General features: G+C 33.3%; 1 protein-coding gene across 1 annotated transcript; it reads left to right on the top strand.

Moving 5' to 3' along the window:
• Positions 1 to 787: 787 nt before the first annotated feature.
• On the top strand, positions 788 to 1,963 carry LOC129808688 (uncharacterized). The gene is made up of 3 exons (XM_055858459.1): positions 788 to 1,399; positions 1,505 to 1,879; positions 1,925 to 1,963. Exons 1-3 carry the CDS (start codon positions 788 to 790, stop codon positions 1,961 to 1,963), a joined length of 1,026 nt encoding a protein of 341 aa, XP_055714434.1.
• Positions 1,964 to 16,361: the final 14,398 nt, after the last annotated feature.

Here is a 16,361-nt window from a genome sequence, read left to right as displayed (position 1 = left end):
TCAGGAACAAAGACCTCAATGATATGATTGAGGACGCTCAGTCTATCAACTGCAAGATTTTCTTTAACAAAATAACTAAAAATCGTACTAAATATTCACTTCCAAGTTTAATAACATAACATTTAATGTTTAGATTTAGAGTACACAGTATTACACTGATTTAACAAATTTTGAACTATTCAAATACTTTTTAGACAATTTTTTTTGGCGACAAATGAACACACTGATAGCACTTAATAAAAGATAATGAGAGATCGAGTGATCAATGCAATCGTTTTTATAGCTTCACAATTATCAGTGAATTAATTGACAAAAAAGCGGGAAACGTAGAGAATGATATCCAGATTTGCTCTGATTTATTGACAATTATTTCGCGCCAAATTTAAACGCAACGGTTATAAACATGTTGAATCAATATTAGAAAGATTAAGTTCCACAGCTGCATATCTGTAACATTAGCTCAATATGTTTTACTTTACAACTAAAAGCAAGGAATTATGAAATATAAGAGTATTTTATGAACGTGATTTTCACATCGTTTATGCTGCAATGACTGTTTAGAATGGTACTTCTTCTATATGAAATATTGTATTTTTTGGGTTGTGTTAGAAATGGCGCCAACCTTTTTGCCGTTGGCGGCGCTGACGAGACTATGTATGGAGGAGATAGACGATTTTTCGATGTAATTTAATTGTCAAGCTGAGGGGAAGTAAGAATAAAGTGAAAAGAAGAGTATTGTGGAAAATTTTGAGTTTTTCTAACAAAGTGACGCCCAAACGTGAGCATAATGCCTTCCGAATCAACACGCATTGAGGATGAAGCAGCCGGGCAAGTTGGCCTGAAGAGAAAACTGGAAGTAACTCGCGAGAAGATAAAAAAGTTAAAACACGAGGAGGAGACGCTATTGCATCAGATTGAGACGACTGCTGAAACTGACGAAAGGCAAATCGGATACCGTGATGAGGATTTCTGTGTGATAGAGGAACCTAATATATCGTCAATTAAGGAAATGAAAGACCTTTCTATGGCTGTGACACAGCAAAGCCAAAATGTCGCAAAACTGGCAATACGATATGCAGGATTAAAGGAGCTCCCGAAATTTTCGGGAAACATTGATGAATGGGCAAATTTCTATGCACAATATATGAAAACAACTTCCGACGGGCAATTCACTTCGTCAGAAAATGTCACCCGATTAGAAAAGTGTTTGTCTGGTGAAGCCAGAGAATTGGTGGCTTCTCTACTGACAGTTTCTGGCGAAGCGGAGTCTATTATGGCGATTTTGAAGGAGAGATTCGGCCATCCGAGGCAACAGCTTCAGAGATTGATTCAAAGAGCAAAACAGGCTGAGGCTCCAAATGACAACAAACCTATTTCTGTAGTCAAGTTTGCAGCCGAGGTGAGGAATGTAGCGATTATACTTCAAACCTTAAATAGAGGACGCCATCTTCAAGACTCAACAATTTTAAATGAATTTGAATATAAACTCACTCCGATTATGAAGAACATGTGGGCGGAAGTGATTCATGAAAATCCAGACTACTCGATAATGAATCTGATGGAGTTCCTGAATATGAGAGCAAAGTTGGCATTGGCTATTACACCTTTGGACGGAGAGGTGCCATCATCAACCTCATGCCAGAAGCGCATGGAAAGAAAGTGCCCCAAGTTTAGAGGTAATGGAGTCTTAACAGCATTATCGATCAGAACAGGAAGTTGCGCGGTATGCCATGACGGTCATCATGCATCTGAATGTCCCAAGCTTAAAGAGATGTCCCTGGAGCAGAGACTTGCCAAGACCAAGGAATTAAACTTGTGCAGATCATGCCTCGGGCGAAATCACAAGATGTTTCAGTGTCTCAAGAAACATGAATGTGGGGTAAATGGATGTAAGTTATCACATAATAACTTGTTACATCAAAAGATTGAGAAGAAAGAATCCACGATGGAAACGACAGTATAAGGTAAAATTTAACACATACTTCCTTTGATATGAATTAAAAAGAGAACAAAAAATTTTAAGAAATAAAAAAAAATATATTGGTAAAATAGAACATGAAAAAAAAAGAAAGTAAGAGATACTAGTAAAGAAGTTATGAGAACTAAAGGGAAATATAAGATGTTAAGAGAATTATAAGAAGTAAATAAATGCTGTAGAAGGGTATTTAGCTGATGTTTTGTTAATGCCGAGTTATAATTCAAAATCTAGGCTAATATGGCCAAGACAAGAAGAGTTATAAAAAAAAAGAAGAAAGAAAAGAGAAATAAATATAATGGACAACTGTAGTTAAATTTAGAAAGTTACCAAAATCGCTAGTATTGCGGGAGTTAATTTAAAAGCTACCTATAATTTAACCCTTTAAGGACGAAAAACCTTTCACTAATTGAAAATCAACAATAAAAGTGAAACCGAGAAACAAAGTTAATGAAACGTTTAACTTAAGATTTTGAGAAATACAAGATAGACGGATTCGACGTTTGGCACCTCATGTAATGAACGATTGAGGCTTAAAATCCACAACATTTAAGATTTCCTAAAAATACCAACGAATTATAATTGCCATTCTCGTAAAAGATTTTGTATAGTAATTACAATTTGAATTGCCAAGAAGCTTTACGAAAACATTTGGAAACATAAAAAAAAAGATTATAAAATTAAACGATCAATGAGACATTTTAAAAATTCGTGATTTTGATCATAAATAGTTACTATATAATAAATAGCTGAAGATTCGCAAAGTATCCTAGATTCCTGCAAACTTCTACTTGTGACTATTATATCGATTTTAAAATAAAAAGGGTAACTTTAGATATTCAAAAATATAATCATTGTCTGTGCTTGACATACTGGTGTGCCAATTGTCCTTAAATGGTTAAAGGTAGATTAACTCTAGTAATTAAAAGACAAGGTATTAATATCTTGAAATGGGTATAAGCGTATTAAGTAAGAACAGTGTGTTAATATCCAGCAATGAATATTAACCTGTTAAGCAAGAACAGTGTGCTAGTCTTGTGAATAGAGACTAACCTGTTAAGTAAGAACGCAGTGTGTTAGTATCCCGAGTAAATACTAGCCTGTTACATGTAAACAGTGTGTTAATATCCAGCGATGGGTATTAACCTGTTAAGTAAGAACAGTGTGTTAGTATCCTGGATAGATACTAACCTGTTAAATAAGAACAGTGTGTTAGTATTCCGAGTGAATACTAACCTGTTAAGCGTAAACAGTGTGTTAATATCTAGCAATGAATATTAACCTGTTAAGTAAGAACAGTGTGTTAGTATCCCGAGTGAATACTAACCTGTTAAGCGTAAACAGTGTGTTAATATCCAGCAATGAATATTAACCTGTTAAGTAAGAACAGTGTGTTAATATTCTGAAATGAATATTGACTGTTAAGTGAAAAAATGAGCAAGTAGTAAATCTGGGCAGTTAACTATGATTAGTGCTAATACCCTTCGCAGGTTTATCAGGGAAAATTCTAAAAGTAAACAAAATTGATTAATTTAAATGAATATAATTTTTAAGGTATTGAGACAATGCTTGTTGTAATGATGCCTTGATTAAAATACGAAAGTGCAGAGAGTTAATGAAAGTAAAATGAAAAAAAAAAGATATGAATGAATTTATTAAACCCGATATTTTTAGTATAAAAATAGTAAAGATTTGAGTAATAACTATGGAAAATCTTTACCAATTTTAAATGTATATTGCATAAATCTACGACAAAGTCACGTAGCGGTACGAGTTCAAAGCAGTACCGGCACGAAAATGGGAACAGTTATGAAGACCTTGATCATGCTCAATTCACGAGCTACGGTTATAAATAAATTATTGTAATTATTATTATTAAAGGCGCGTTGATTGGCAAAAGTATTACAAGAATCAGACTTGTCTGAATTATTAACTACAAAGAACAGCAAGATAAGAACTAAAACAACCATTCTAATACTTTGAAAACATAGAGCTTAAACATCAGTAGGCAGCCAAAGATTCTTAACGGAAAGATAGTGATACATTGTTTGCAATTCATCAGTTAATACCATGTGTAGAGTACGTTTGTTGGTTTGTTTGTTATTTTACACATTTACAATAGTTCATACATAACATGACTGAAGATAAATATCAGGTATCCCGCAATGAATACGGTCAGCTACAACTTGAACGATAAGAAGTTGGTGGAACTGAGTAAAATGATTTTCACCTGGGTTGATTTTGAGGACGAAAATTCAGTAAAATCTTGATCTAACGCAAAGATAAGACTTTAGAGATTCTGAAAAGTACAGTTAAACATGTAGGTAAGAGATGTAATTAGAGGCAAGATTCCTACATGGAAGATCCTAGGGATACTGATGTCAGACTCATAGCAAACAACCGGACGTGATCGGCAAATATGAAAGAGAGTGCATGAAGTTTAGTTCGAGTAGTTGTATGAAGCAAAAATACGTTATCAATCTGATAAAACCGTTAATTGAAAACTACCATTACGTTCCACCAATAAACACATACCTAGTATTTTAATGTAATAGAAATTATTTGGATAATTATGTGGATAGTCGCAATAATGAAAAGAGAGAGAGTAATGCATCTTGTTTAAGACAACCAAGACAACAAATACAAAATAGAGAAAAACCTATGGGAAATATTTTTTCGGATGTCTTCATTCAGATCTTAAAACGAAGCACAAGCAGATATTGTTTCGACTATACGAGAATCATTCGGAATGTTTATTATAAAGGTTTACAACAATCTCCTAGGGCGGCAGACGAAACGAAAAATTACCCGATAGAATTATTAAAATTAAAGAACACGGACAATGTATTTGTGGCAACTGTACGAGTTTGAGGCTCTTGTTGTCTAACTGTAACGGTTTCAAGAAGGGAACGACTTGAAGTACGAGAACTTACAGAGATCGGAGTAGATTAGATCTTACTATTACAGAATAACTTATTTGTGATGCATGAAGGATACATTATCACTGTCACTGGTAATAACAGAATAAAGGTTGTAGTGCTGAGAGAGTTGTCTGGCTTTTCTATGCAAGTTGCTAGGATCGTTAATTGAAAGCCAATTGATACCGTAAAATACAGATCGACGAATATAAAGTTGGTATCTAAAAAGAATATTTTCAAGCAATTCTGAAGTGCAATGAATGAAATTAGACTTGAGAACCAGTAAGTCCTAAATGCAGAAAACCATAGCGATCAGTTAATACCCTAACTACCATAGAGATCAGGGGTGACATGATAATTTATTTTCGATAGTATCGACTGTCGATTCTGAAAAAATTAAACTTTATCTGCACCTTTTGTAGCTATTGTAGATATTTATCAAAGGTTGCATTCTTTTAAGGATATCACAATGAATGGTTGAACAATACGTAAAAAGTCAACATTTGTTTAATCTAACAGTTATAGATTTATTTATTTATTTACTCCAGCTTTAATTTACCAATACAAGCACAAAAGATAAAGGGAACTTCCAACACTTCCAACGATAGTCCTGAGTTCAAATTGGAAGCGTATATCTATCGCTTTACCAAAGTTTCCAGGAAAGGCAACGGATCCAGATTTTTGAAAATCTATCGTCGCCTGTACAAGCCAGTCAGAATATGGATCTTAGGATGGAAGAATTAGTCGAGAAGGTATTCGCCCAGTATCCTACCTTGCAGTTCTCCAGTTACTCACCGCAATGCGGGAATGCACAATGCCAGAATGGACAAAAATGAAAGAAGGAATTGGCGCTAAATAGAGCCCCAATTCGGAGGGGAATGTTAGAAATGGCGCCAACCTTTTTGCCGTTGGCGGCGCTGACGAGACTATGTATGGAGGAGATAGACGATTTTTCGATGTAATTTAATTGTCAAGCTGAGGGGAAGTAAGAATAAAGTGAAAAGAAGAGTATTGTGGAAAATTTTGAGTTTTTCTAACAGGTTGGATTATATATTCTAAAACTGTTACTAATGTAATTTCGTAATTTCTCTCTTCTTTTTCCTGGTCCATCATATTGCAGATGAATACCGAATATTTTCCTAAAGTATTTGATTTTGAAGAAGGAAATGTTTTGAAATTTAAATTCAACCGCGCGGCAAAATTGAGAAGAAAGAAAAAAGAGGGAGAGTCACACGTGACCAGTACCGCACCAAACAAGCGCTTTATAAAGTGACTACCGAATACATTCAAACCTCTACCTATCGTCTATGCTGGTAATATGAAGGAGTCAGATGTTGTCAAAGTGCCAAATGGGTTGTACTGGGAAATTCTTCAACACCTAGAATAATCTTCATTAATTGATCCTTCCGATCAGCATTTCTTCCAATTTGTATCGAATTGTTGCAAGATACAAAAAGATATCGTCGGTTCCAAAGAAGATTATTGTGAGTCGAAAATGTCAATTTTACAGGAGAGAGCTTTAAAGTTTGACAGCTAAAATTTATTTTTATTAATTTCACTGTAATTAATATACTTTTATCTTTTGAAACTATTGTATCATATGTTACCAATAGGGGGTAACTTTTTAGTCCCACGATGCGGTGCGGTGATGGTCTTCTGGAGCATGAACTCGAGGGAAGACACAATCACCGTACTTACCTGGTACACTTCTACTTCTCTAATTTTTTTATGTTGGGCGCCAGGTCTTTAAGAGACCATGCACCAGTAGGGGAATTCTGTAATAGTATGATAATATCATATGACAAATTTATACTTTTTTATGTGGTAAATTCGGAAGAACTAATCAAAAATCCGATTTATATCAGTTACTAAGGGCTTCATAGCACTCCTTGTAATGGCCATATCATTCGCACTGGGCTTTAATGTTGTCCTACTCCAGAAGTTACTACGAAAATTTGTCATATGACATTGTCATATCGTTACAGAATTCCCCTACAGGAAGGAAACACCCACGATTTAGGACTAGAACACCTATATTTCAATTAAACAAACACAGTGTTTTACAATGACAATTTTAATATTTACAAAAAAAAAAAAACGCGGAACAATTTAACACTAGGTGTTGCTGGGACGCTGGCTGCAGAGCAAGAGAAAGTGTCTCTCCCTATCACTCGATATCAAAAAAATTGCAAAAGTCGATGAATAAAAAAAAGTAAGATGTTCAAAAAAAAAGTTTCTTCCACAAATTATACCCTTTGAGTTCCTCTAACGAACAGTCCAAGTGCGAGAATTGTGGGTTACTCCTGGTCCCAGAAGTAGATGGCCAAAAAAGACGTTGCAAAATGTGTCTTCCTCGACATAAATGGTTCTGGATGACCATGGTTTATCCAGAGCAGATTAAGTATACCAGATTCTAAAAGCTAATGAACCAAGCTTTCCAACAATAGTTCACTCATCCAATTATGTTCATCAGGAACTGAGATATACCACTCCAAACTTTCAACCTCTTCTAGTGACAGAATATATGTGCTCATCTAATATATCTTTCGAGGACAATTGTTAGGATCAGTTGGGACTTATATAAACTATATTTATAAAAAAAATTACTAAATTACGCAAATTAATTTATGGAGATAAACCATCCGAAAGAATCGACCATTACTATACTATTCTAACTGAAAATGTAATTTGAAATTTGAATATTTATAAAACATTCAATTGAGTTTTATCCATTGGAACAGAGGGAGTAGTTGAACGATATTTGAATTTTTTTTTAGCAATAATTTTGATGAGAAAATTAAGACAATTGCGATAAAAAGAACATTAATTTAACCCTCAGGACAATCTTTAATCGCGTTACATGCTCACAAACATTTTTTCTACTGTAATTAAATGAAAAGCGCAAAAATCATTTCATTTTTGAGACTTCCACTTCCGCAGTACTTCCACCTCAGTGTACATGTACACCACTTCCAAGCAATTATCTCCACCTTGTTCATAAAAATTAAGTATCGTAAATGAAAATCCCACCCCTCGTGTATATTTTTCTCCGTCGCTCCAATAGAAAAATGCAATAAGTTGTCTCAGCGTGCTTTTCAGCCACGCCACACAACGAAACATCAACTGAGCGCGCGATACTTTTTCTCTCCGTCACTCCTGTGAGTTCAAAGCGGGAGATCGAAAGAGGAGAGAAAAATTCTCTGGCGCGCGCAGTTCCAACGACTCCTTCATATTATCATAGACGGAAGGTAGAAAATTTTATTCATACATACCCAGTCGCCGATAGGTATCTCGAAGCCCAACGACTTTTGCCGATTGCTACTCACCCCACTCACTCGCTCGACACGCCGATGATATGAAAGAGATGATGATGAGAAAAAGAGGAGGACAATGCTTTTTGCTTTTGGTTAAAGACGTTTTAATTTTCAGTACTTCTGTATTTTTCGCTTCATACTTACAATTTCATCACTGACTAAAATTGAAAAATTTTTGAATATAATATTGCTTAAATTAAAAAAATTAAATTAAAATTGCACACATATGTTTAAAAAATATTAACAAATGATTTGAGGGAACTTTCAAACCACCTCTTTGCATTTCATTAAAAAAATCATCATCGATCTTAACACCTATGCCATCATACACAAACTCCTTACATAAATCACAAACTTTTTTTTTTTAAATAAGCATGAGCAGCATATCCACAAACATAAATATTAGCTGATTCATTATATTCTGCTTCATCCAAATAATTGGTGTCCAGGATATGTAGGTAACTGCTGACATTTGTTTCCGGTACTTCTGTCTCTGCGCCTTTCTCAATTTTAAAATCCAGTAGATTGGAGTATCGCAAAATATTTTGGATCCTTATTTTTTTCTCAGATTCCATTAAATTGTTGATTGAAATATGGTAGTTTGAACCTGATAAAAAGCGATACCTTCCAAATCTTCTTTCGAGGGAATCTGTTTGTATTTTTCCAGGTAAGAAGTATGATACGTTCTGAATTCTAATGGAAAACTTAATAAACTTGATCATACATTCCGTAGTTTGGTACATGGCGCTGTAAGTTTCCCTTGTAAGGCAACCTTTATTACCATCACAGTTCCATATCTCCAGCCATGACAAAAAATCGTACAGGAACCCAATGCGGAAGTCAGCATCTGAATAAAACGGGGTTTGCCAGTCGTTTCTTTTCTGAATACCAATCAAATTATTTCTTGTGTTGAATATTGACCACCATTTCTTAATTATATCCATGAATTCATAGGTCTCCGTATATCCTTTGACCTTCAATGAATTAATAGTTGAATCATGGAATATATTTTCAACTAGAATGACTTTTTGTCTGTCTATTCCATCAGGATTCAGAGTTAAATGGTTCAATTTAAAAAAAAATGGAGCCTGGCGAACTGGCATTTTCCTTTCCTCGTTGTAGAGCTCCCTCAAATCATTCCAAGATGCGTATTGCAATGCATAAGACTCAAAATTTGGGTATATAAATTCTTGAGAATTTTTGCAATTAACCCAATTATTTCTGACATTTTTGAGCAAATGCACGGAATCATAAAATAAGAAGATATGATTTAGAGGATCGACTGGATTAAGTATCATAAATTTGGTCCTGCACACAAGATCTCCAGCATCAGTAAATTGATCAGTTAATTTTAAGAACAACGTAACATTCACCTTGTTGTTATCGAGTTCAATTACTCGAGTAGTTAAACCTACAAGTTTAATAATCTTGAGGATCCTTAGAGTTTGATCAAATAGATCGTTGCCGGTGCAATCTTTAACTGGGATTATAGCAATAACTTGTTTAAAATTGCCATATATTGAAGACACCATAAATGTTTGGGCCGTCTTTGCAACTTTGGAGGGATCATTGTCTGCATATCCTGATATTGTCCCAGCTCTATAAGTTACTCGAGAACTAATATGAATTTCGTCGATCAATAAAGCTACAATTTTATCTTGAACGTCTTGTATCGTGGACACAATTTGCTTCAGGAACAAGATATTTGAGCATTCCTGATCAATGGACACGCTCAACTGACTGCTTAATTGCCTCAGATAAGTATGGTTAGGCAAAATCAAAAAGGTTCGTAGTTCTCTGTATGCTGAAGGTGAAATGTTGTGAAGTAGGAAACTAATCTCCAAAGTAGTTGGATCATATCGTCTTCGGTTGCTAACCATCAGATTAAGTTGATTTTTGATAAAATGAAGCTCTCCGACGTATATAAATTCCTCAACATCGTTTGTTGCATCAATTGCTCTATCTATAGCGTCTCGCGCCATTTCAATATAAAATGTGACACTCAAATCAATTCCCGTCTTATTGTTTTTGAAATAAGACATCAAATTAATCATTTGAGACCAATTTGTTAGAATCATGTCCTTGTGCATTATCCATTTCAAGCTCGTATATTTAATTTCCTTTCCGTCTTGAATTATTCTGATTTTCAGGTTACACACAGAGAAGTGATTTTAAGAAAGCGGTGTTGAAATTGGGGTTGAATTTGGTGTTGGAGTTGCTTGAACACCAAATGTAGTACCATTCACACCAAATTAACACATAGTTTTGAATCAATGGTGTTGTATGAAATGCTTTGGAGGTGTTGTATTAACTCCACCACAAAAATGTCTAAAATGGTGCAATAGTAACACCATCAATTCTCTATAATGGTGCTGTCACAACGCCAAGCGGTGTTCTTCACTATCCTTCGTGTGCTCTTTTCCCTCCCTGCTGCATTAGTAACAAATTGGCCAGTGAAGAGTGCGGAAGTCATGTTACGCGATTTTCTGTGCTTTATCTAAAATATTAATTGTGTTAATTAGTGCATTTTCGGAACGTATTTTTTTACCGATAATTTAGATTTAATAAACCGATAATTTACCGATAATTTAGATTTCGGTGGCAGAAGTGTTTTCTTTTTTTTCAATGGAATTTTCCAGCGGAAACTTCACAGAGATTTCTTGGTGAGTTTGCCCTTTGATTAATAATCTATATCAGAAAAATACCCCTCAATAGGACTCAAAAATCCCATTTATTTATTTAAACTGGTGTTAATGCTTGTTTACTGCTTTTGAAAAATTTCAGGTCAAACTGGCCGAATGACGATTTTGAAGGCAGGAGTCCAGAAAGGGCAATTCGGAAGATATCTCAGGAAATGTTCAAGCTTCATCATCAAGGAAATTGAAAAAAAAACCAGGGCCTCGCGATTGGGGCTTCGGAGTTGAAGCCATTTTTTATTTCACTCCTCCATCTCGCTTACTCTTATAGAAAAGTGCTAAATTTTTAAACGTTAGGGCTTGTAGTTTAAAAACTATGGTTCTTATCAAAATACGGTTTTGACTTATCAAAAGTGGATCTAATAAGCCATCATTATGCAAAATATAATAAAAGTCTGAGGTCTTGTTTAGGCTGTGGTACTCGTTCCGAAAAAAATGCGTATCAACACACAGCATATTTGAGTGTATACTTCAATATTACGCAATTGAATCAACCATTGCGTTCAATTTGAGTTATATTGTGTTCATTAATTGCTCTTAATGATAATGATTTAAAGAATTAATACTTATAAGATTAATTTGAGCACATTTCGTCACAATTTTTACATTTTTGCCATTTACTTTTGTATGAAACCCAGTAAATAATCAGAAGTGGAATTATTTTGGAATGTCCATGGAATTTTCTTAGGAATGGTCTTCTATTATATTAATTTGAAAAACAAATTTTTTTCGTGAAATATCATTTCCAATAGAAATTTAACATTAATTCTTCTTTTTAATTAGAAGATAAAGTGTAATACGAATTATTTTGTGCTTGAGATATTGCATGAATCTTGAAATATTTAAGAATACATCTCCATTTTTTGTTTTTTTTAAGCAATTAATGTAAAGTTCCCTTTATGTTTGGGAGGATTGTCTAAAAGGCAATGAAGGAAATTTTAAGAAAGGTATTTTTTTCTAAAAATCAACAAATTTTGAAATAAAAATTGTTTTCAAAATTCTTTCAGTTAATTTGGAGTTATACTCACCTGTTAACAATATGGTTTTATGATTCTCAATAAATTTATTATGCGTTGTGCTGACTAACGCTAAGTTGAGTTTTTTAAAGAAGTCTCAAAAATTCAAATGCCAACGACAAAATTTTGATTTGATTTTGTGTAAATTGAATCAATATTGCAAAACCTAAAACTTTGAGCAATAAAAAATATCTAAATATATTTCCATTTAAGCAGAAATGGAAAATTAAGTCTGATTTCAAAGTCTGGAAAATATTAAAAAAGAAAAAAGCATTTAATGTTTTTATATATTTATATTTTAATAAAATACATTTTTTCTTTAAAACAAAAGTGGATCACATTTTTCAATTTCTTCACATTATGTCTTTTTTCTTAAAGTGAATCAATTTCTATTTATCCAGAAATCGAAAATTCAGTGCGTTTTTAACGATTTTGACAAATATAAAAAAAACAATTTAGAAAAAGCATTTTAGTTGTCTTATATTTTTATGTTTTCATATACTATAATTATTTTATAATTTCTTATAAAATAATGAAACACATTTAAATTTCTTTTCATTGTATCTTTTTTTCCTTAAAGTGGATCAATTTTTATTAATGGGGAAATGGAAAACTTAAACTACTTTTAACTGGTTTTGAAAATAATAAAAAAATATATATAAAGCATTTTGGTGTTCTTATATTTTTATTATACATTTTAGTCATTTCTTAATAAAACATTGTTAGCACTAGCTTCTCCCCAACGGTTAAACCCCCCGTTGGTATTTGAATTTGACATCATAGATGTCTCTCGGAGCGGCGCCGATTTCTCCTAAGAGTGTTCCTAGTGTTAGCCTGTGAGTTACCCCTACGGATCGTCGTAGTGTATAGATCGTTAGGAGGAACGCTGAGGGTTCTGGAGAAATCTCTGGCGGCCAAGGCGCTCATCCACGCGATTGTATTGAGGGCTCCGCCCTTACAGATTCCCTGACGGTTCTAACAATATGTCTTTTTCTGCAAAAAAAAATGGAACATATATACATATATAGACATGTATTTACATTAATTTGTACTATAGTCAAGTGTGCTAAGCTAATCCGGGCGCTTCGCTATTTGGATCGTTTATGCCTAATCCACTTAAAATAATATTTTTATTTTTATTTCCGTAATATACTCACTACAGTAACATGATAATATAACAATTCAACTTTGAAAAAAAGCAAAATTATTATTTATTTCCATTAAATAAGTGAGTGTAATCGACTCATTTAAACTTGTGCCAGCTGGGTTCTGCACTAAAAATTTTTTAGCGGTGATATTTTCGCTAATGAAAGCTGGTTGATTAAAAACAATTATTGTTCTTTTCCTTGTGAAAAAAAGTATTTAAAATCCAAAGGTTTAATTAAAAGTGAATTACCCAAAAGGCGACCCAGTTAGTGCATGCTGATTTTTTTCAGTATTTATCATTATTTTATAAATTTTCGTTAATATTTTTGATATTTATTTATATTATGTTTCTGAATGAAACAGTGCATAATTCTATGGATTTAGAAGAAGTAAAAAGAATTTTATCAGTCCAAAAACTAGCGTTTAAGTAGCACTCTACGGAAAACGATCCAGTTACCCACCTTACTATACATAAAAAAATTACATATTTTTAAAATGCACTAGACTGTGCAACTTGCTTCGTTCTGAAATTACATCATTTATTTGAAGGCTTTGGACATATTCCACGTGAACATTTCGTCCAAACATATGTGACCAAAAAATCACCATTCAAAGATATAAGATTAACTATTATAGAGGGTTTTTCAAACGATTTGATTCAATATGGATTTTTTGGAAATGTCTTGAAATAAGTAATGAATCGGTTAAATATCCATAAATGACATATCTTTCTCGTATTTACATTATTTGTATATTCGTATGCTTGTAACTAATGCCAAAGTATTATAAAAATTATCATTTCTTTATCAATTTTTGTTTTTGAAATGCTTTTGTGATTTTTGAATCAATTTAATATTTAATCTCTAGTAGACAGGTAAGTACCAAAAGACCATGTAGAACAATATCTAATTCACGGAAAGCTCTATCTCGTGAGTTCAAGTATACGCAAAGCTAGGAGGATTTACCATTTATTTTTTTTTTAAATTCTTTTATACGTAATAAGGTCAATAAAATACATAAAGCAAGTATAAAAATTATTAATCAGAATGGGCCACCGGTGTTCGATTTTTCTTTACTATAGACAACAAACTATTTATTTATTTATTTATAAAGATACATTCGAGATCCCCTTACATAGAGATAGACTACGTAGTTTTTAGCGTCCACCGCCGTCTTAGCGTTGGTGACCAACCTCCAGAGGAAAACGGTGGACAAGCTCTTTCTCAGGTTGTATATGCCAAATAACTCATTAATCTTTAAGAAAGGGTTTACGCAAGCCTCGAAGTAAAAAAACCATATTTTTTCTCTAATTTTTTTTTCAAAATATTAAAAAGGAAGTATATTAAATTTAAACTATTACTGTGTTATCACACTTGCACATTAAAATTTTAATATGATTCACAACGCATTGTCGCTGGTGAGAGTCCAAATGTGTACTTTGTGTGTTTGAATCATTTTATATTCAAAATTTGATCTATTTGTTGATAAAAAGGTAGACTTGGCCCGCAAAATTTGATTTATAGCATTAATGTGAAAAATTAATGCGATTTTCTCTTTAATTTTTTAATGTGAAAAATATTTATGCTTTAGGTAAATTTAAACTTACTTTTGCAGGCCAAGTCCACTTCTTTATCAATAAATAGAAACGCCCTAAATATCAAGTGACTCAAAGACTCAAATAATATATTTGGACGCTCACAAGCGACAATTAATGTGAATCACATTAAAATTTTAATGTGCAAGTGTGATAATGCCGTTAGGCATGAAAAAGGACATTAATTGAACATACTTAATAAAATGAAATTTATTAATAAAAAAGAGATGGCAAAGCGTCCCAGCTTTGCAGAATGCTCGAACTCACGAGATAGAGTTCACGGTGAATTAGCTATTTGCATAATCTTTTGGAATCACTGATCTACTAGAGATTAAATTGATTCATAAATCACAAGAGCATTTGAAAATCAAAAAATCGGTTCTTAATCCATTCATTACCGATGAAGATAGATGCAGCCGGGTTCTAATTTGCAATACTTTTCTAAAAAATCAAAATTTAACCAAAAAGAAAAATGAGCCTTCCAAAGTGGTTGGCCTTTGACCTTCAATAATTCCAAATGGCGAATTTTCCGGTCATAGGTATGTTTGGGGGAAATATTCGCCTGGACCAGCTCTAAAACATATACAAAAATCTTTGAAAAAGCTTGGGCCAATTTTGAGAAAAACCGGAAAAGCATTATTTTTAGGGAATTTTAATTATTGGGGATGTAAAATTATTCAAAAATCGGTACTTAACCGGTAAAGACCGATGCAGCCGGGTTCGAAATTACAATACCTTTCCAAAAAATCCAAATTTAACCAAATCTGTTCAAGTCTGAGCCTTCCAAAGTGGTTGACCTTTGAGAGCTCTGCCTTATATTCCTTTTCACAAATTTTTCTGGTGCATATAAAATTATTGTCGAATTAAATTTGTCTATAAGTCACCACAAAACCATTTTCATGAAAATTGTTCAAGAGGGTTTCAAAATATCATTAACCTCTTAATTAGTTAATTGACCAAATCGGGTGAAAAGTAGGCTTTTGACCTTGAATAATTCAAGATGGCGAATTTTCCGGTGATAGGTGTCTAAGAACGAAATGTTCAGCTAGACTAGGGTAAATGTCCTAATTCAAAATCATTTGCAGACGCTTTAACTTTGACAGAAGATTCAACACATTAAGTTCATATTTTTTCTGAAGAAAATTACATAAATTTGCGCCTTGACTCTTCTAGAACGTTACTGTTAGTGAAAATTCTTTAGATATAATTTGAAAACTTCTTAAATACAAGAAAAATACACGAGTGTAAAATGCTTCTATTGGAAATATATTAATCCAAATGGAGACAAGGGAAAGTTTCTAATTGGAGACAAATGAGACGCTCAGTGCAAAAGTGGACCGTTTTAATACGGAAATGCATACAAAGGGGACCACTCTTGCTCTGAGCGTCTCAAATAGTGTAAGTGGAACCGCAACGAAAGGCTTCCAAAACCTTGTTGAGTTGCTCTTGAGTCCACGATTTGTTCTTATTCCCGGTCTTTTCTCCTTTCCCATCAACAACAATAGGAAAATCTCTCCGAAAAAATCATATTTCCAGGGCTTCCTATTGAAGCATTTGCAGACACTTTAGAAAAACCATTTTTGTTCACGAAATAGGTAATTATTTGATTTGAAAACTTCACGTACCGTTAACAATAAAGATTAGCATTTAATTTAACTAAAATTAGCCAGAAATGTGACATTAAATGTTAAACAAGACCAAT

This window comes from Phlebotomus papatasi, chromosome 5 (genome assembly GCF_024763615.1).
Source record: "Phlebotomus papatasi isolate M1 chromosome 5, Ppap_2.1, whole genome shotgun sequence".
Classification (NCBI taxonomy): Eukaryota; Metazoa; Arthropoda; class Insecta; order Diptera; family Psychodidae; genus Phlebotomus; species Phlebotomus papatasi.
The sequence above is the reverse complement of the archived record's forward strand: the minus strand, read 5'-3'. Positions and strand labels throughout refer to the sequence as shown.